A 20612-nucleotide genomic window follows, 5' to 3' on the forward strand; every position below is an offset into this window, starting at 1 on the left:
TAAACAATATTTGGATGGTTCATTGTGTATTGAATAATTTTGGCTAAATTTCATACACATTTTGACTTTCAACTTTCTCCAGAGATAAGTTTCTTTAAAAATAAATGGAATAAATATCATGCATTTATCAAAGAATCTCCTTGAGGTTATTCATGAGGATAGGAAAGTATTTGTATGAGGCCAGATGAACAGATGTGATATTTGCCACTAGAAAACTGAAATCCGAATTCCCGTATTTTGCTACCGATCAGCATTTGCAATGCCGGCAGATGACTTTGGCATTAAATCATTTATTTGGGTTTTTTCCCAGTGTTATTTCCTTCTCCTTTGATGCCTTCCCTTCCATCTTATGAATAGTCTTCTCTAGTTTTTTTTTTTTTTTCCTTTTCTATGCTTTTTAATACCCCGTCCATGCTCCTCCTTGAAATGCACAAATCAGCTGTAGAACAAGCAAGGGCTTTTTGCCATTTGAGTGGTTTTCTTCACAGAACTTAATTTATGCAGTCTCTTCATTTATTTATTTACAAATACTTGCTGAGCACCTTCAGCACACCAGCCCAACACATGAAGTGCACCCAGAAAGGGGAAGCAAAAGGAAATGTCAGGGCGGCCCCATGGCATTGCCTACTCTGATCTGGCCACGGTATGATTTATGTACAGAAACAGAAATTTACACTGCATTTTTCTTCCCTTCCTCCAAGCCCAAACGATCTGCCAGGTCATGTTTATAAAATGTGTCGATGCAAATTTCCCTGGTCATGGCAAATGCCGCCTAACTTCAGCAGGAAAAGGCATCTGATGTAGTGACTATCTTTTGGGGCAAGTCACGGATATTTTGACCAGCTCTGTTTGTGCATAGAGGATACATGGACCAACCCCACCATGCTAAGGACTTTCATTCCGCATTCTTCTAGAATCCATGGCTCCTATCATTTCAGGAAGCACTTAGCTCTTTGTGATGATCCCCTCTGTTCTGCTTTAATCTGTGGAACGTGCAAATCCACCGCCCCCATCCGCCTCCCAGTTGTCTGGGCTGTGCCCTGCAGGCTGATCCTCCCCCCCCCCCCGCCTCCCTCCACCCCACCGCCCCCCAGTTCATACCTGTGGTTTGTGGATGCACTTAGAAGTACAATTGAATGCATGCAACGTCGGTGCTCTAGTTTTTTTCAAAGTGTCTGTATTTGGATTATATGACTGTATACAGTTAAACTCTCTTAAATTTAGGAACAGGAATAGACATCAGATAATAAATTAGGACCTTCTGTCATCTTTACTAGGCGAAAGAATGAAAAATATGTCATTGAAAATCAAAAATGACAACTAAGTGAGCGAGGTTACCACGCCTTCCATTTCACTGCCCTCCCAGACTATGTAAGTCTCTCTTTTTCTACCAGCATGTTGCTGAAACCTCCCCATCCCCACTGACTCTTTCTTTGACCATCACTAAACTACTAGACTTTTTTTTTTTTTTAATTTCTAACTGATTTCCCACCATGGGAAAACAATTGACAGTCTAACATGACTTCTTAGCCTCCAAGGCCCTAACTTTTAATAACCTTTATTACCTTTAATTGCCATCATTTTATTTCCACTGGTAAGGCTGGTAATTTTAAGATGTTCCAATATATTTTTAATACCTACCTGTCTTGCTTTCAGTCTGTAACACTTATTAAAAAGAATTAGCAGTGCTGAAACCATTAAGCATGCCATGTGTTGAATTGAAACTAAAGGTTTTGAAATGTGTTCTTTTTTGAGTGTGTGAAGTGATATCTGATGTATTACCGTTTGAAAGGGTAAAGCTATATTTTATGTTATTATTGCACTGCACAAATAATAGTTCATCTTTGCCACTTAGCATGCTGATGTGATGTTGGTAGTGATGATTAAAGCTACTTTAATTGGTAATCTGCACATTATGTTTTTGAAGAAAGGTCAAAGTGAAATGTTATTCACCTGGTCAGTGTCAGGGGTGGTATTAGAATCAGCTGCTTGATTCCAGTCCCTGTCCAATCTGTAGAAATAAGTCATTGAGTTCTTCTAATGCAAAGAAAAAGGGGGAGTAAATACATTTGATTCTATCGAATAAAATGTGCTCATTGGAAATGCCACCTGATTTTCTTTCAAGATGCCATGTTTTATACTATTGTACTCTGTGAACTCAATTTCATTTAATATGTATTAACTTAAAACCTTTCCTTTCCTATTTACTGACCATTGAATACATGAGCTTATCTTCTTGCTCACTTACCAAAAAAAGATGTGAATCACATAATTTCAGGATTTTGTCTTTATCCATTTGTCTGGTGGATGATTTACCTAAATATCTACCTGAGAACAGTAATACGGAACTCCTGACAGCAAACCGCTTGATCGCTGCATAATCTAGAGTCCTTTTCCAAAATATCCACTTGTCCCATCAGAGTGTTCCACTCATACTTCCTAAATATGTGAGGTTTAAGAATGCCTTCTACCAATGAAAAATGTTTTCTCCATGTTGATCTTTGAAAGGTAGCATTAGGTTTGTTAGATTTTGGGGGGGGTGTTTTGTTCACTTGTGTTTTGCTTTCTCATCCCTAAGTGCATAAGTTTTAAATGCATGCGGTTTCACACTTAAAATCCATCTTCAAAATGGAATTAAAATGATGGTTGCTCTAAGTGACTATTATCCCTCTACCAGATATAATTAGTTAATGAAGGGAATTATGTGCGGAGTAGTTTTGTGGCTTTGCCATAATCTTAAGAACCTTTAAATTCTAGTAGACAGTCTGTTATTGATATTTTCTGTGGCCTTTGAGGAAGCCAATTAAAGTTTTTGTATCTTGGTTTTTTAGAATGTGGGTAACTCATACCAAACATAATGAGAAGGCTGAGTTGAATGAAAAGTGCTTTGAAAGTGGAAAGTACCAAATATAAAAAGAGTCCTCTTTTAAAAAGAGAGTCTTAAATGTATATTTTTGTATGGCACAGCTTCCTGCTCCTTGAAATGAGGATACAAATATAGAACTATGCTTGAATTAGAATGCTTTGTTGGGGTTGGAATTAATTAAATTACCTTGAGTGGGGCGAGAGAAAAAATGAATTTAGGACTTTGTAATAAAATCATCACTAATATATCATATAATTTTTATCCCATAATCGCAGATCAATATGACTATAGTATAATCATATATCAAACACAGCTATACTTAAATTCTATTTTGCAAATTAGTTTTAATGTTTAAATGTCACCTTGGCTTCAACCTACTAAATCTTAACAGTTGTAATTAATTGCTTCAACATAGGAACTAGTGATAGAAATCTGAACAGATTATAGCTATCAATGTCCTACTGACTCTTGAGTCATTAATATACATTATGCAAGCTGTGAGCATAAAATATTATTTTTTAACAATATGCAAAAGCTTGTACACTTCAGAGGGAGTTGATGTCTCCTTTTGTGTAATCACCTGATGAAAATCAATTTCACTAATTCTAATGAGGCTGGCGTTCCCCAGGTATTTTTAAAAGTCTTCCTTCAGGGCGCCTGGGTGGCTCAGTTGGTTAAGCGACTGCCTTCGGCTCAGGTCATGATCCTGGAGTTCCGGGATCGAGTCCCGCATCGGGCTCCCTGCTCGGCGGGGAGTCTGCTTCTCCCTCTCCCACTCCCCCCTCTTGTGCTCTTTCTCTCTCTCACTCTCTCAAATAAATAAATAAAATCTTTAAAAAAAAAAAAGTCTTCCTTCAGCTTATGAGTTTGGCTATTAATGGCAGCAAATCTTGATATTTTGTGGTTACAACTGATATTTTAGGCAAAGATAAAAATCATCAAGTCCTAAACCTGGTGATTACAAAGGGCGATCAAGCAGGGGCAGTGCTATTTTCAGGCCAAAAGTGTGTTGTGACTAAAAAGTAATGAAATGGATTTCTGTGAAGCGCTAATAATTGGATTCTGAATCCAGTTACAAAATAAGATACCCAAAGAGGATTTAAGCCAAGACCATCTTATCAGAATAAATATACGCGCCCACAGACACATTCTCTTACAAAAGCTTTTAAAATTCAGTGGTCATTTTCTTATTTGGAGTTTTGTGTTTATTTAAAACAAAACAAACTCACTCAACAGAGTGCTTCAGAACCTGGGCTCCAAAGTCAAACAGCCTGGGACCGATTCTTAGCTAGACAGACAAATAAATAGTATATCTGGCCATCTGTGTACATTCTTAATCCACATTATTGGAGTAAGTTTACATATGATAAAAAGCACTGTTTTAGGGCACCTAAAACAGTTGGTTAAGCATGTGCCTTCGGCTCAGGTCATGATCCCGGGGTTCTGAGATGGAGCCCCACATCGGGCTCCCTGCTCAGCGAAGAGTCCGCTTCTCCCTCTCCCTCTGCCCCTCCCCTCCACTTATGTTCTCTCTCGCTCGCTCTGGTCTCTCTCTCTTTCAAATAAATAAATCTTAAAAGAAAACCACACCCCATTTTAAGTGTACAAATGTATACACCCACGTAACCATCACTACAATCGAGGATAGAACATTTCCATCACCCCAGAAAGGTCTTTCATGCACTTTTCTCATCCCCTCCCCCTCCCCCCATCCTACCCGATGCAGCTGATATCCTTTCTGTCACTAGAGATTATGTTGTCTTTTGTAGACTTTTATATACGTAGAATTATTCAGAAGTGGCTTCTTCCTCTCTAGATAATATTTTTGAAGTTCCTCTAAATCATTAGGTATATAAGGAGTTCATTCCTTTTTATTGCTAAGTGATATTCCATGGTGGGAATATACCACAGTTTATTTACTTGTTCACATTTTCATGGATGACTTTGTTGTTTCCAATCCGGGGTTCAGCTGAGCTGGTGTGAGTATTCACGTTCAAGCCCGGGGTGTGGACAGACACAGCTTTGTAAACGTGAGACAGTCAGAAAAAGCCTAATTTAAACAGGGACCCTAAGGAGGGAGGAGCTGCCCAAATGGCTAACCAGATGTGTAGAGCATCAGACAAGGCAGGCAACTTAGACAAAGATTTGGTCAAGGAAAAGGGAAGAGGTCATCAGAGCTGGTGTGTGTGCCAAAGGGAAGGCTGAAGAAAACAGTATTATAGGCAGAATTTGGCACAGTTCTTCATTCGTGGTTTGCACGCAGGTAAAATTGCCATCTGCAGGTCACACATCATTCTCACATTTAACATTGAATAAATAAACAGTTAATATTCTGTTGAGATTTTTGTACAATGAAAACTGAGTATAGATATGTGTGGACGTGCGTCAACCTGTAGCCATTGAAATGCTGTGGGTAGCTTAGAGATGCAATGAGCTCCCCTCCCACTTTCAAATACTAGACTCCCTACTTTATATTCACCTATTTCTTGTAACACACCGATTCTCTTGTAACACATCTTTTTAGTTTTCATTTGTCAGCGATTTTAGTCAATGATTCTGGCTAAAGGGTTAACTTCCTTGTTTGTGTGCTCTGTTTTTCTCTAAGACTACATGGATTTCAATAAATGGTCTTGAACGTATTGAGGAAAAAGCATAATCTGCTGATCGTTAATGAATTGTATTAATGTCACGTATATAAACTCGATCAGAGTCATAAATAACTATAGTAAGATGGTGGAAGACGTTGGAGAACTTGACTTACCGTAGGGAACAGAAGCTAGTCTGAAATAGGTTCTAGGGTGGCTGCTCAAATGTGTTATTTTGTTTGTTTGCATTTCTCAGAGGATTGGGGATTAAAGCTGGATGAGATCTCCATCAGGAGAGCAACAGTTAGGGAAAAGGAAGAGGGTCCAATGGGTAAAAAGGGCGGGTGTGGTGTGATGAGGAAAGTAACTGAAAGGAAATTGACAGCAAAGCTACTTGAATCCCACAGTTACAAGTTCTCATTTCATTTGAAAAATGTCTTGGCGCCGCGAGGGTGATTTGAGAAAGCAAGTTGATTCTAGTTGCTTGTCTTGATGTCAGAAAGAGTTTTATTTTCTTAAACTGATGGTGTAAATGCATTGGTCCTATGATATATCGTACAAAATGACATGTAGGTAAGAAACTGACTTGCTAAAATGGATGCGAATTCTCTTACGGCGATCATTTTATATTATTTTAGTATGCAATTGTATATTCCTGACCTTAAAGGCTGAGACATTCAGTGAAATTTTTTTATCATCTCTTGCCTTCCTTCTAAATGAGGAGAGTTCTAGAGTTGAGATATATAATCATCTTTGCTAAATTCTTTTTTTTTTTTTTTTTTTTAAGAGGGGGAAGAAATGCTTTTTGAAATGACTCTCTAATAAACCCAGGGCAAAAGGTGTGAGGACAAGATGGCTCCTTGAAAAATGTCAGGCCAGAAATTGTGCTTCAAGAAGGCCTCACACATTCTGTTTGACCAGAGTTCTTTCGCTGGTCATCCTCGTTCGCCGTGACCTTCAGAAAACCACTTAACTTTCAATATTTGAATTGTTTTTCACATGCAATTATAGTCTTTGTATTTGCCATGCGACTTTGCAGAAATTTAAGGCAAGCAACGTAATTCTGGGCTAGCCCCTTGAGTTGCTCTAAGATGGCTGCAGGTTGTGTGACAGAAACATTGACAGTTTATAAATGACTTTTTCTCTTTCTTAAGCTTTCCGTGAATATTTTTTTCTTTGCCATGAAGCAAACTTGGAATTTTCTATGATCCTAAGAAACTGCATTGCTTATTTGAACCCACCAGAGGCTACTACTATATACTTTCTTAATGTACTGTGAGAGATGGTTTTGTCTGGAAATCATTTGCTTCTTTTCATGTTGTTTCCTCAGAAGTATCCCCCAAGCCAAGGCAGAAGATATGTGTTCAGCTTTGTTCTAGAATTTGATATTGTGCATCTCGGAATTCCCTGTTGAATTCCAGCCACATTTGGCTAAGGAATCAGGGCGGATAGATGAAAATGCAAGAAATATCTGGGATTGTCTGATTGGACTGCCATCGTTGGTTTCACAGGTTATTAACTGCACTAGAGAACCCAACTGAGGGGTTGGGTAGAGATGGAAATCCAGCCTGTGATCTACTCACCAATCTGTGTGCCCCAGAGGGGGACAATGTCTACCTAGAAAAAGAGCTACCTTTCTCTAGTCCATGGAGATCCCACATGGCCAGCCATGTTGCACAGAATTCTGCTGTAATTCCTCTCGGAATTGTTGAAGGCATGAATACCTTTTAAAAGATACCTATCCAGAGATGGTTTTGTTCATTTTAACCTCCAGCTGTTTCTTCAACCTTGACATTCACGGAACCTCCATTAGCAAACTAGCTCAGTGTTACTGGAGTCAAACAGAGTCTTCCAGTGTCTAGACAAAGTTCGAAGTAAAATCTTAGAATTTTAAGTTGAGTGTGAGTGCTAAGTACAAATCTATTATTCTTTTCATAGTCTTTTTACCTTCTCTCAACGTCGTGACCAAAAATGATTGATGCTTCATGAATTCAAATGTATAATCACCTCATCTGGGGCCAGTAGAAGATTCATATTTGGGGTGAAGTGTCCTTCTGAATATTGACATATGGGGCACAGACATAAAGCAGCGATGAAGGCTTTCTTCAAAGCTTCTCATCAAGCTGTCATGTGAAGGTGCTCCTCACGGACCATCTTGTCTACCATCTGTGAAATAGTTTTAAATGTGAAAGGAGCTACGTGATTGAGGTGCACCGAGAAACTGATAGGAACTTGTACATGTCAGCTTGGATGCTGACACCAATATTCGCAGCATAGATGGCATCACCCGTTCTCTGCTCCAAATCCAACTTCCCATGACCACATTAAGTTGGTGGTAAATGGGTGCCGCACCAGCTGTGAAAACCAGTTCCGGATCCATAAGGGAGCCCAAGTAAACAAGAGGAAAAAATGGCCTTCTGATGACTCTTTTTAAAGTACGATTTGAGTAAAGATGGTGTAGCCCATCCTTTTTTTTTTCCTCTAGAGAGATCTTTATGTTGGTGCCAGACCCTGCAATATAAACCAGACCCAAAGACTCAGAAAGAAATCCCAAAAATGATTCCTGCCCTCGCTAACTTCCTAAGGCCAGTGCATCCAGCAAGGTATGGTTACGTGCCAGGTGATTGCTTTGCAGAATCCATCTGGATACGTCTTCTGTGTAATAAATAGATTCAGACTTTTTTTTCCCCTTAAAATCTCAATTCAGACTCTTTACAGATGTTCACATCTTGCTAGCCTTAGGCATTTCAAAGGAATTAAACTTCTATCACACATCCCGATAATGGCTTCAACAGGCTTCGTTTTATGGTATTATACCAGAAGACATGGTACACCCTGATGTTTCCAGAGTCATCGTGCAAGAGCCAGAGAAGAAGGGTGTTGTGATCACTGCTGGATGTTAAAAAATGGGAAGTCGTTCTTTGCTACTCAGTGCCATTCTGCCACCTAGACGTGCCTGGCTAGCTCTAATACAAAAAAAAAAAAAAATGGTCTAGGCTTGAATAGAAAATAAAGGATCTTTTCCATGTTAATAGTATCTTTGCACTCAGAGAAAATCCCTGATAGAAATGACTGAAGAAGGTCATCCTCAGCAAGAACAGGGGAAAGTGTTATGGGGGCCAGATGTTAACTTTCCTTCCAAGCCCCACATATATCTTTTTCTGCCCAGGATATTTTAATGAGCTTTGAAGAAGAGAGCACTTTTTATGCAGCTGACTTGCAAAAGGCAATGAGGATAAAAATGTTCCTGTGTTCATCTGTAATAGATAGATAAATTTTTGAAATGTCTCCACCCCCTTTGCCATCTTGTTATTCTGAGGATGATGCTTGATTTGAGAAATGAGTTGCAAGAAATACTGTGTGTCTTATAGACAACAGTAATTGACAGATATATACATGATGCAAAGAGATTCTGAACATTTGTGATTGAGTCTGTGTGTCTTTGGGCAAGTTCTTTTAATGTTTATGAGGCTTATTTTTTAGCTGTAAAATGTGAATAATACTGTCTTGCCAATAGGACTGTTGTAAAGATTTCACTAGTTAATACGTAATAAAATGCATATGTAAGATCGTATTTTTACCTCCCATATAAACTTTCTTCTGGGCATCTTATCTTGGGAAGCATGCTTGCTACATTAAATGTACTTCGACTATGGAGCCAGTAAGATTAGATAAAATAGATTTAAATGCATTAAATAGAACTTTTAGAGCATTTACTATTTTTCTTTTTTTTTTTTTTTTAATTTTATTTATTTATTTGACAGAGAGAGACACAGCGAGAGAGGGAACACAAGCAGGGGGAGTGGGAGAGGGAGAAGCAGACTCCCCGCGGAGCAGGAAGCCCGATGCGGGGCTCCATCCCAGGATCCTGGGATCATGACCTGAGCCGAAGGCAGACGCTTAACGACTGAGCCACCCAGGCGCCCCACATTTACTATTTTTCAACATTGTTTCTGAGCTTGATACTGTATCTCAAGTCAGTCAAACCCAGATTCTGGCCAGGAATGAATAAACTTTAACTCCTTGAGTTATGTGCGTCCACAGAAGAAAATATCTAGACCAACCTGTGCTCAATGAGTGAGGGATATCTATAGGTTAATTAAGAGAACTTATCTTCCTAAAACACCTCTATAAGGGGAGCCAAAATGTGTGTGGTAATCCATATGAAAAGACATTAGCACAATCTACTGTAGAGCCGGCTTTCATTTCTTGTGCCGCTCACATGAGGGGAAGGGTATTGAGGAATCCTACCTCACAGTAGTGGAATTACTGGATCACGGGGTAGTTCTGTTTTTTTCATTTCTTAAGGAACCTCCACAGTGTTTTCCACAGTAGCTGCACCAGCTTGCATTCCCCCCAGTAGTGCCCGAGGGTTCCTTTTTCTCCACATCCTTGCCAACACTTATTGTTCCTTGTGTTTATTTTATTTTAGCCAATCTGACAGGTGTAAGGTGATCTCATTGTGGTTTTATTTTGCATTTCCCCAATGATGAGTGATGTTAAGCGTCTTTCCATGTGTCTCTTGGCCATCTGTATGTCTTCTTTGGAAAAAAATGTCTATTCAGGTCCTCTGTTCATTTTTTAATGGGATTGTTTGGGGTTTTTTGGTGTTGAGTTGCAGAAATTCTTTATATTGGACCTGACTTTAAAACCACTAATCAGTGGGACCCAGCAGCATGTGCTTTGACGAGTCCTCTGGGTAATTCTGATGCTCACACAAGTCTGGGAACCACTGACCCTAGTCCTCCGCTGCGTGTAATGAATCACCTTTTCCTGTGCATTTAAGTGGGGCCAGTCAAGTACCATCCTTAGAAGAAATGAAAACATAAAGTCTAAAATCATTTCTTTTTCCAGAGTTTGGATAGGGAATCCCAAATTTGAAAAGTGCCCTCTAAACATCTTAATCCCTTAAAAAAATTAATTAAAATTTAAATTAAAAAACATATGTAAACCATCATATCTGTTGTCAGTCACTTGGCCCTTTGCACCCAGCTACACTCAATCTCTTTTCTGTCAATTGGACTATAACCCTCTGTCTTCAAACTTTGTATCCCCCCTCCCCTGCCCCCACCATCTTGGAAGAAAAACAAAAACAAAAAACCTTTTCCATTATCCTACTGCCTTCCTTCGGTCCTCCCTTATACAACTACAAATTCCCAGCAAATAGTCTGAATTAGCTGCTTCCACTTCCTCACTGTTGAGCCCCTCTGTAATTCACTTCCACCTTTGAAGTGAAATTACTCTGTGAGACTTTCAACCATCTCCTGTTTGCCAAATCAAAAGTCTCTTGTTTCTGTGAGATTCCCTGCTTTTGATCTACCCAGTCCAGATCGCTTTCCTTGCCTTGCCTTTCGTGATGCAAACCTAGAGCCCTTGTTCTGACACTTTATGATGCCTGTCTCCCTTCTTTCACCTTAGCCATTCCCCGAGGTCTGTGGCTTGAAGAGTTCTGGAGGGGATGCACACACTCTCCGCCCCCCCCACAGCCTCTTAATTCCTCAGCTTCCCCCCACATACATCTCTGCCTTTCTTTCAGTTACAAGTATCACCCCCTTATTAGTGATTTTCTGTTCTACATCGTCAACGTTGTCTTCATCCTTTACCAATCTAGAATCTCTGCGCAGGGCTTCCCCTATGTCATTGCAAATTCAAAACTTCGGAAACAGGATCTGTCAGTCATCTTTTACAAAACAACTTATCCCCAAAATGTACCTCTGTCATCAGGGGGGACTCTTTTCTAGATCACCCTGTTCACCGTCTTCCCTCTCCCTCTCCTCAGTCTCCCACCATGTGTGAGTTGTGACATTTCATTGCCCCCTCCTTAGCTGACCTCTCGTTTCATTCAGTTTGTCCATAACCTGGTTTATGATCCCTCATGCCTGCACCCTTGAAATAACCAGTTTCCTGCTTGCTTCCTTCTAGCCTTTCATAGCCTATATACCAATGCCAGATCACTCCTTCTAGAATATCAATTGAATTATGTCATTTCCTTGATCATTGGCTACTCACTGCCTGAGGTCGAAATCCACCCATGGGATTTCAGGGCCACACAGCTTTCTTGAGGAAGCCACCATTCCGAATCTCCTGCTTTCATTACTTAGCCCCAAATATATCTCCATGAATCCACATCTTACTTAAGGATTGAAGAACCATCTCAAGTCTTTTTCTTCTGAGAGAATACACAGTCCTCATTAATGGCCTATTTTTCTGAGAGTTTACAGGAGTTTCCACGTTATTGTCCCTAAAAATGATATGAGTTTTATGTAATTGAAAAGGAAAGTTCATGAGAAGCCTTATATAGTACTTGAAACTTGGAAGGATAAGTGGTAGTTGTCCCTCTTCTTTGCGTTTTGCGACCATCAAAGCAACAGTGAGTAATGGCTGCCTATCACGTGAGCCATCGATGAAATAACCATGTCTTTACAACCACTGTTGGCCACTGACTGTGAAAATGCACTCACTGGAAATTAACATCCACCAGAATGTCTACTCCTGCCTTTTATGAGAATGTAAGGACAAAGCAAATAAAAAGGAAAATTAAATGAAGAGTTACCTAAAAATAATATGTAAATGATTCACAAATAAGAATTTTGACTGCTGGTTCATCCCGATCCCAGGCTGGGAACTGCTTGCTCAAGTTACACACCAAGAAGATCTAGGCTGGTGAGCTGATAAATGGTCAGTCTAATCTTCAGTTAGCTTTTACCTGAAGACTCTTGTAGCACATTTTAGATCGTGTTTTCGTCTCTATCCCAACAATCTTAGTTTCTTAAAACAAGCACAGTTGTGATCTGCAGGGACCCTGGGATACATGGCTAGCTGTCCCCAAGCTGGTAACATGTTTTCTTACCTCCCTTCGAGAAATACTAGTCAGTTATCTTAAGCAAATGACTTGCTTATTATAACCACATTGGAAGCAAATTAAAAGGGAACGGCCAGAGAAAAGAAAATAATTTGATTTTTTTCTTCTTAAAATAGAAAGAGGCCCTTGAGAGAAGGCTGGTATATCTCCTTAACTCTGTAAATTTTTTAAAAATCTAATAGAAAGATATCTCTACATATGCCTATGTAATATAATACTCGTGTGTATATCCTCCCGTATGTAATGAAGTCCATCGCACATGGAGAAGTGCTCACCAGTGTTTTCCTCAACTGTTCTTACCTCGTGTCTGTGTAACGATGAGCCTGTCAGACTCCCTGCAGCTCCTGCCCAAACCCATCCCAAGGGGAGCTTTGAAGTGCAGACCCCGCCGACAGCCAGGTACCAGTGTCTGGAAACTTCCCACATGCAAGTCCTCAGTAGCACCAGTGATGGCTGGCGTGTTTGTATCTGGCTGGAGTTGTGAGTAGAGCCTGAGATTTTAGGAAGAGCGAGGGGAAAGATAAAAAAACAAGCCAGGCACAGTAAGGCAGGTGTCGGCTCCGTTCTCCTGCCCCCGGGGAGTCTGCATTTTGCACCATGGGGACAGAAGAAGGCCCTCTGTCGTTCTGACTTTCTAAGAAGCTCAGGTGCCTTTCACCCTGAAATCTTTTAAAAGGGTATGTAAGGAAGAGATTGATGTCGGAGAAAGGGATTAAGAAAAGGGAAGACGTGGGTAATTCTGGAAGCATCTCCCTTCCATCTGTCCGAGATATTTAGGTGTCGAAATGCTGACAGGAGAACTGAAGAGCTTTACTCTCCACTTTTTCATCCTTCGGAATCTTACATTTTATGTTTTCCCATTTAGCTATTTATTTTTACTTGAAAAGGGCAGTACTTCAGTGGCTACCTAAGGCAAGTGTCCCGGGTCCTCTCCTGTTTCACCCCTTCCTCCTGTTTTACACATTTGGCTTGGTTTGATTAACTGGCGTGGGGTCCCTTGTGGGAGCATCTCTCGGAGCAGGTGGTTCAGCGCAGTGAGGATCAAAGAACCCAAAGGTGCGAGGCCTCCAACAGCTGCAGGACCTCTGATCTCAGGTTGGGAGTCTCTCCCCACACAGATCAAGCAGTCCCCCCTCAAGACAGGAATTTGCGTAACTACCTTTTAGTCTGGTGGTTTACTGACAGGTAGATGAGAATAGCAACAGTCTGATTGAGGGCGCAGGACACCCCACCATTGTGGTTGGCTTGCAGCTCCCCGGCAGTCTGCTCTCACCCCCTTATTTCCTGCCATGTGTTTACCACGAATGCCCATCCCCTGCTGACCACTCAGCCCACATACCACCCACTCCAGGCCTGCTGGTTTCCTCCTCGCCCCAGGAAACCACATGCAGACCTGGTGATTATTTAACTAGGAGGCTGTCAGCTCACATGTATCCAGCGCTTTCTCTGCACCAGGCTCTATCAGGTTTCTTCATCTCTATTGTCTTTTTCACTGATTTTGTACTCTTTTCAAATCTTTTTCGTCAGTGCTTTTAATTGTTTCCTAGTGAAATCATTCAGTTACTCTTATCTCATGCCTGCCTAAGAACACATACCATTTTCTGTTTCTTCTGGACCCTCACCGAGGTAACTATCTAGTGGTTGCTTCACACCCCCATGGGTGATACAATAACTAATGGGATAAATTATTTGGGTGTGTTGAAATTGACCCTTTCTAATAATCGAATAATGGAACCTAATTTATCAACCCTGTGTCGTATCTTGGTGATTATGTGCATCGTAACAAACACAAATATAGTCCAAGATGCCCATATGCCCTCTAATCACTCAATTATTGTATTAAAAGATGGGAGAGCTCAAAAGCTTAAAAAACAAAAACCTTTTTTTTAACCAACCAAGTCTTTTATTATAGACTGCTTTACTAATACTCATTTTAGAGTCATCATGAATTTTCCATTCAGTGTAATATTAAAGAAAGAAAGAAAAGAAAGGAAGAAAGAAAGTGAAGAAAGGAAAGAAAGAAAAAGAAAGAAAGAAAAGAAAGAGCTTTAAAATAGCTGGCTCCAGGGGCGCCTGGGTGGCTCAATCAGTTAAGCATCTGCCTTCAACTCAGGTCATGATCCTGGGGTTCTGGGATCCAGCCCCGCGTTGGGCTCCCTGCTCATTGGGGAGCCTGCTTCTCCCTCTCCTCTGCTGCTCCCCTCTGCTCATGCTCTCTGCTCTCTCTGTCAAACAAACAAACAAACAAACAAACAAATAAATAAATAAAATCTTAAAAAAAAAAATAGCTGGCTCCAGTAAGGATGCTCCACTAAAAAGACATAAAAGTATCCCAAATTTCACTGGTTATAGCTTCCTGTGCTCGGGAACTTAAAATTTTTTTTTTTTTCCTGCTGAGGTTTCTCGCTTTTCTCTGGAATTGTTAAGGCCTCCAAGCTAGAGCTATTGTTTCAGCTAAGTGTATCTACTTCCAAACTATGCAGTCATTTCCTTACGTGCTTAACGATTAGCTTCCCTCAGCACTTCTGGTCTCATCAGAAAGTAGAAATACACCTGCTGGAGAACATTATCTATTTTCTTGCCTTCTCTCATTCATCTAGCTGGTGCAAGCAGGGAAGCCTTCAGATTCCTTAGAGTAAAAACTAGCTATACTTCTGGCACAAGACAATTCCACTTTTCTCCGCTTATCTGCATAAACAGCCATGCAGCCTAATGAGGCAAACATAATGTTATTCAAGTATTGCAGATTCCCTTTTTTCAGCTTGCCCAGCATCCTTCTACTTCCTGAAATCTACCTCAATAACTTTGCCTCAAGATCTTTAATTACTCTGTAAACATGCTTTGTTCCCTCGATAGCTTTCTAAATATTGATTTTTGAATCTTAATTAATGTTCAAACTATTAATTGAATGTTTGCCGCCCACACTCATAGAAATGAAAATTCCGTATGAGATGCTTGGTTTCCTCCTCACACCATTATTAGTATCTAACTTCATAGAGTTTTGCGTTTTACCCAAAGCTTGCCCGGGGATGGCTCTACTTGATCCTCATAAGGTTGTTTTCAGGCTCAGGTTTTGCTCTGAGCTTGGCATGAGAAGTGTGCGTAAATAAAACTCATTTAGGTATGGATGGCACAAATTGTTCGCCTGGTATATTTGCTCTAATCATAATTTTGTAAAATGTGAATATTGGCTCTATACTTAAATAAATTTGGTGCATTAATGAAGACTTTACAGAAGTCAGTGATAAAAAGCACAGAGCTCCAGATTCCCCTTGTAATTCTCATGTAAACGCTTTATGCCGCTTGGTGAATTAAATAAAATTTCTCTTCTGTCAGTTGCGTTCATTCACTTTTCAAGTACGTACAGAAGGTCTCCTCTTAGCCAGGTGTTCTGCGGACGCTGGTGGCTGTTCATACTTCCTGTGGCCCATCACGGTAACCGTTTGAAGGCCGAGGTGACTTGACCCAGATAGTCACCAAAAGAAAGGTCTGTTTTGGGGGCGCCTGGGTGGCTCAGTCAGTTAAGCGCCTGCCTTTCAGCTCAGGTTGTGATCTCAGGGTCCTGGGATTGAACCCCTGCTCAGCTGGGAGTCTGTTCTCCCTCTGCCTGCCGCTCCCCCTGCTTGTGTGCTCTCTCGAATAAATCAGTAAAATCTTTAAAAAACTTTTTTTAAAAAAAAAAGATCTGTTTCTGAATTTATAGGTCATTTTAGGGTATGAAAACTTTGTGTTATATTTTAAAAAATTATATGTCAGTTATAATCATATCTTTAAAAAAATATTAATCCTTCCGAATTACTTAATAGCTATTTCCCCGGTTGACATCATGTTTTAAAAGAGTTCATCTGCCAAATGCGTTCATTGGGTGATTATTTTCTCCTTAGTATTTACTGAAAACCAAACAAATAATTGCCACTCTGAATAAATGGAGTTGATATATTGCCAACAGCACCACCCCCATTAATAAATGTATAAAAAGATCTACATTTATTTTCTTTTTTTCTCAGGCTGGGTTTCATGATTGTGGACAAATACACGATTTCCAGTATTTTAAAATACTAAAAGTCTCCATGACTGAATGGCCTTTACTCATCTAATGGAATTCCTTCATTTATTAATATTCTATTAATACAGTGTTTTTTTCCATTCACCTGCCAGTTTGTAGTTTAACTGGAACTGGCCAGCCTCTTTTCTGAACGTCTCCTTTGAGTGTTGCATGAATGGACATCGTCTCTGGAGGGTAGGGATTGACTCAGAAAAGGAAACAAATTTATGGCCTTCATAAAGACTCAAGGTGCTTTTCTACTTAACTCAAGTGGTTGTTCCTCAGGCCTGAAGTGTTTGCTGTATTTGATGACTCTAGGTGTTAATTTATGTCCTAATGGTTGTTAGGGTGGCAGTTATTGGGGATGGGGGGGCGGCGCAAGTGCAGCTGAGCCAGAGTCCAGGCAGCCCTCATGTTCCCCCCCACACACCCGCCAGGTTCCCACCCAGCCTTTTCCCCTCCCCCCACTTGCCAATCAAATCTTTCATCTTTTTTTCCCCTAAACTGAGATCAAATGATAAGTTGTGCTCGTTTAAAACCACTTGACACCAGCATGGGGATATTTGGGTACCGTGCAGAGTTAGAGAGCCTGGCATAGCAAAACGTATTTGGCGATAATTTCAGGTCCTCTAGGGAAAACAGTGCCTTGGACTGTTCATGATGAAATGATACAGATCATTGCCTGTATTGATGGTTAAGTGATAAGTGAGAACCTGGGATTTCCATGAACTTGCATAAGAGTTCTCGACAATTCGGTTTCCTTAAACCCACGCTTGACCTTTCTCCTATAACACGTGGGTCACCTGTAGACTCTGTTTTAACTGAGGAGGTGCAGTCTCCTCGCATCATGTCCTGTAACTAAAACTAAATATCTAGAGTTGTTGATACAGACCTGTTAATATACAGTTAGCAATTTGTGATGAGGTTATTGATGAGTTTCGCTTTCTTCATTCTTTTCTGGATGTATTTCCAGGTTTTTACAATGAATATACATCTCTTTTTAATCAAGAAATAATCATTTATAATAGAAGTTATAAAAATACAAGTATAAGAATCCCACATATATTCTTGCTATCTCTAGGTAGGTTTATTCAGTTTTACTCAGTATGTCCTGTCTGTCTGAGTACCTGATAGTATAATAATGAGCCCTTACATTTGTATAGGTCTTGATGAAGAGTTTCTCACATGGGACAAATAACAATACTTAATCAGCTTAGTAATGGTGACGGGATAGCCAGTCATATCACAAGGAAATTGTGGGTTAGCTGTTTTATCTCATTTGCCAAGAATTATATAATTAGCAAATTAGCAGAGGTAAAGCAGTATTTCCAAACCCTAACACAGTTTTCCTTTTTTATATGCAATCATTTTTTCCCCATCTGTATAAAGTTCTGCTAAATCCCATGAAACATATGAAGAAATATAAGTCCTAGTTCCTGCCATCAAGCAGGTTACAATATAGTTGGGGTACAAAGATATGTGTTGACAGAATTAATTAGTAATTCAATTAATGACACATAATTAAAAGTGCAGTGTGTAATACAATGCCTTGCACATAGAAGGCACTCACGCAATGTTGGATGGACACACAGATGCATGGATGTGTGGGTAGATGGACGGATGGCTAGATGTGCAGAAGGGCAGATGGACTGACAAACTGATTAGAGTTATAGGGACTTGAAAAGAGAAAAGTTCCTTCATGACAGATGGCTGAGTTTCAGTAAATGTCTATTGACTTTTATTGGTCAGAGGATTTTTCAAGGAGAAGACAGACTAGCTAAGCCTTCCAGAACTTAGGAGTAGAATGCGACTCTGCAGAGAGCAGGAGGGAGGGAATTCCAGGCCAAGGTCTCAGCATGAGCCAAAGCAGTGAGGCAGAAAGAGCAAGGTATGACTGGGAACTGTAAAGGAATGACCTTTCTAAAGCCCAGGTTTTGGTGAGGATGTTGTTGTGCAAGTAGAATGGGATGATATCATAGAGTGTCTTGAATTCCAAGCGGAAGTACTGAAATAATCCATAAGCATGGACAGCGACAGACATTTTCATGTAAAATAATGTTATAAGGAAAATGTTTTAGGCAACAAATCTGGTAGCAATGTGACTTTGTGTTAAATATAAAGATATGAGACAGATTAATACAGGGTGGAGATTTTTTAAGTATTCACTGGGATTTTAAAGTATTTTTTAAAAAGAACTACACATGTGGATATTGCCGTATCATCGTTAAAATATTCCTATATGTAGGAAACAGACTGAGGGTCGCTGGAGGGGAGGGGAGTGGGGGGATGGGGCAAAAAAAATTAATTAATTTAAAAAAATATTCCTATATGTGATTGAAATTTCTGAGACCGTTATATCAAATTCAGATTTAGATCAATAGGTGTTCTTACTGAGAACCAAAAGATTACAACATTCGAAGACACTGGCATAAAAGTCTAGAGGCCTCCAAATATTGCATGCATAAAGTTTAATCAATTTTTCATATGCTGGAGGAAAGGTAATAATTGTTGTCTTCCGAGATGTTCGGCCTAACTCCTGGATATGTCAGAAAACTGGTATTTCTTGCATGTACGTTCTTGTTGAACCAGGAGAGGGTGTGGACACTGTCCCTTCTTTTTGAACCTATTCATTATCTTACAAAATTGATGAGGTCATCACTTGAAGTGGTTAACAATTAAGGCCTTGGAGCAAAACTCCGTGGGTTAGAATCCAGCTCAACCACTGAATTGCTACTCGGTCTTGGGTCTCTCTCTGTTCCTCAGTGTTCTCGTCTCATGAATGATGATCACAATAGCACCAACATCTTAAGATCGTGGAGGGGGTTACATGGAGAAAGACAGTCTAGTGCCTGCCAGTGGTAATAATCCATAAATGATAGTCCTGTTACTAGTCCTAATATGTCATCACTGAATAACAGACATCTGTTTTATAATCTTGTTAGGTTTGTTCACATGTGTAGTTTTATTTGTTTTTTGTTTTTTAATCATGCCTAGAAAGAATGCTAGGATCCCACAGGGATGTGTCTGGGCTCTTGGCCAGAACTCAACATAGACAGCCTAGGCTGATCCTAACTTCCATGAAGCTGACCAGCCTCTTGCCTCCCATAGTGAGCCACCTGTATGGATTTGGACTGATGGATGCGGAAGCCATGGTGACGGAAGCAGAGAAGTGGACCACTGTTCCTCAGCAGCACGTGTGCGTGGAGAGCACAGACCGACAAATCAAGTAATGCTCGCGGCAAGCAGACGGCATAGCAATTTCCTGAAAGAGATCAGCACAAGTGCTCCAGACGGCCCTTTGTTGTCCGTGGAAGCCGAAAGCTTGTGTCGTGGTTTTTTTTTTCCTAACATAATTGTAAAATTCTCATAGAATGTCTAGGATGCTAAGCTGTTAAATCCACATAATAGGACCCAAGGATCCTTAAAAGCATCTCTTAACAGGGAATTTGGAGGACCCTTACAGATGGGCATTCTTAAGATTTCAACTCAGCCAGTATTTCTATTTCATGGTGCAAGTGTTCTCCCTAAGTCAGCGTACGCCAAAAAACTAAACTTGATAGTCTGGAAACTGCACCCTATAACGTGTACTTACGAATTCTATTTTTAGCACAGTATATAAAGGTAACGATAGGTTGGAAGTAAAACAGATAGAAAATAAGTAGGGGGCATATCTTTCCTATGGTTCAATGACAGTCTCAGAGAGTGAAATTCAAGTTTTGACCATGAAGGAAGAAGGAGAGTCAGCCCTAGGAACAACAGCAAAGCAAAAAAAAAAAAAAAAAAAAAAATTCAGGCAGAGTTTCTGAGGTGGGAGACGAATCACCCCCAACTTGAACTGACGTCAGTGTGACGGGAGCCCAGTGTTCATGGGGGACAGTGGAAGCTAGTGAAGAAGCCAGGAATGTTCAGGCCAGAGGAGGCCTGTGCCCCCTGGGTTACAGAGCAAGGAAGTGGTAGACCAGGGATTTAACCAAGGTCATGGCAATCCCCAAGCCTCCCCCATACCACCGTACCCTCCAACAGTAGTCCGAAAAGGATATTCCATAGATCAGCAACATCACTGTCACCTGGGAACTTGTGAGAAATGCACATTCTTGGAGCCCACCTCAGCCTCACTAAATCAGACATTGCGGGCAGGGGCTCAGCGCTCTGCGTTTTAACAAGGTGATACCCTCAAGTTCGAGAGCCCTCCCTGCAGGACGATGAAAGAACTTTAATTCCGCCATTTTCTCTCATTTGCATCTTTCCTACTCT

General features: G+C 40.4%; 1 protein-coding gene across 1 annotated transcript in view; it reads left to right on the plus strand.

The window, feature by feature from the left end:
* Positions 1 to 20612, plus strand: part of PCSK5 (proprotein convertase subtilisin/kexin type 5) — a 440253-nt gene that overhangs the window by 228565 nt on the left and 191076 nt on the right. The window contains exon 11 of the mRNA XM_081804067.1: positions 19467 to 19584. Within this exon, the coding sequence (XP_081660193.1) occupies positions 19467 to 19584 (118 nt within the window). The remainder of the gene's footprint in view (positions 1 to 19466; positions 19585 to 20612) is intronic.

This window comes from Leptonychotes weddellii, chromosome 14 (genome assembly GCF_054177405.1).
Source record: "Leptonychotes weddellii isolate Sample4059 chromosome 14, ASM5417740v2, whole genome shotgun sequence".
Taxonomy (NCBI): domain Eukaryota; kingdom Metazoa; phylum Chordata; class Mammalia; order Carnivora; family Phocidae; genus Leptonychotes; species Leptonychotes weddellii.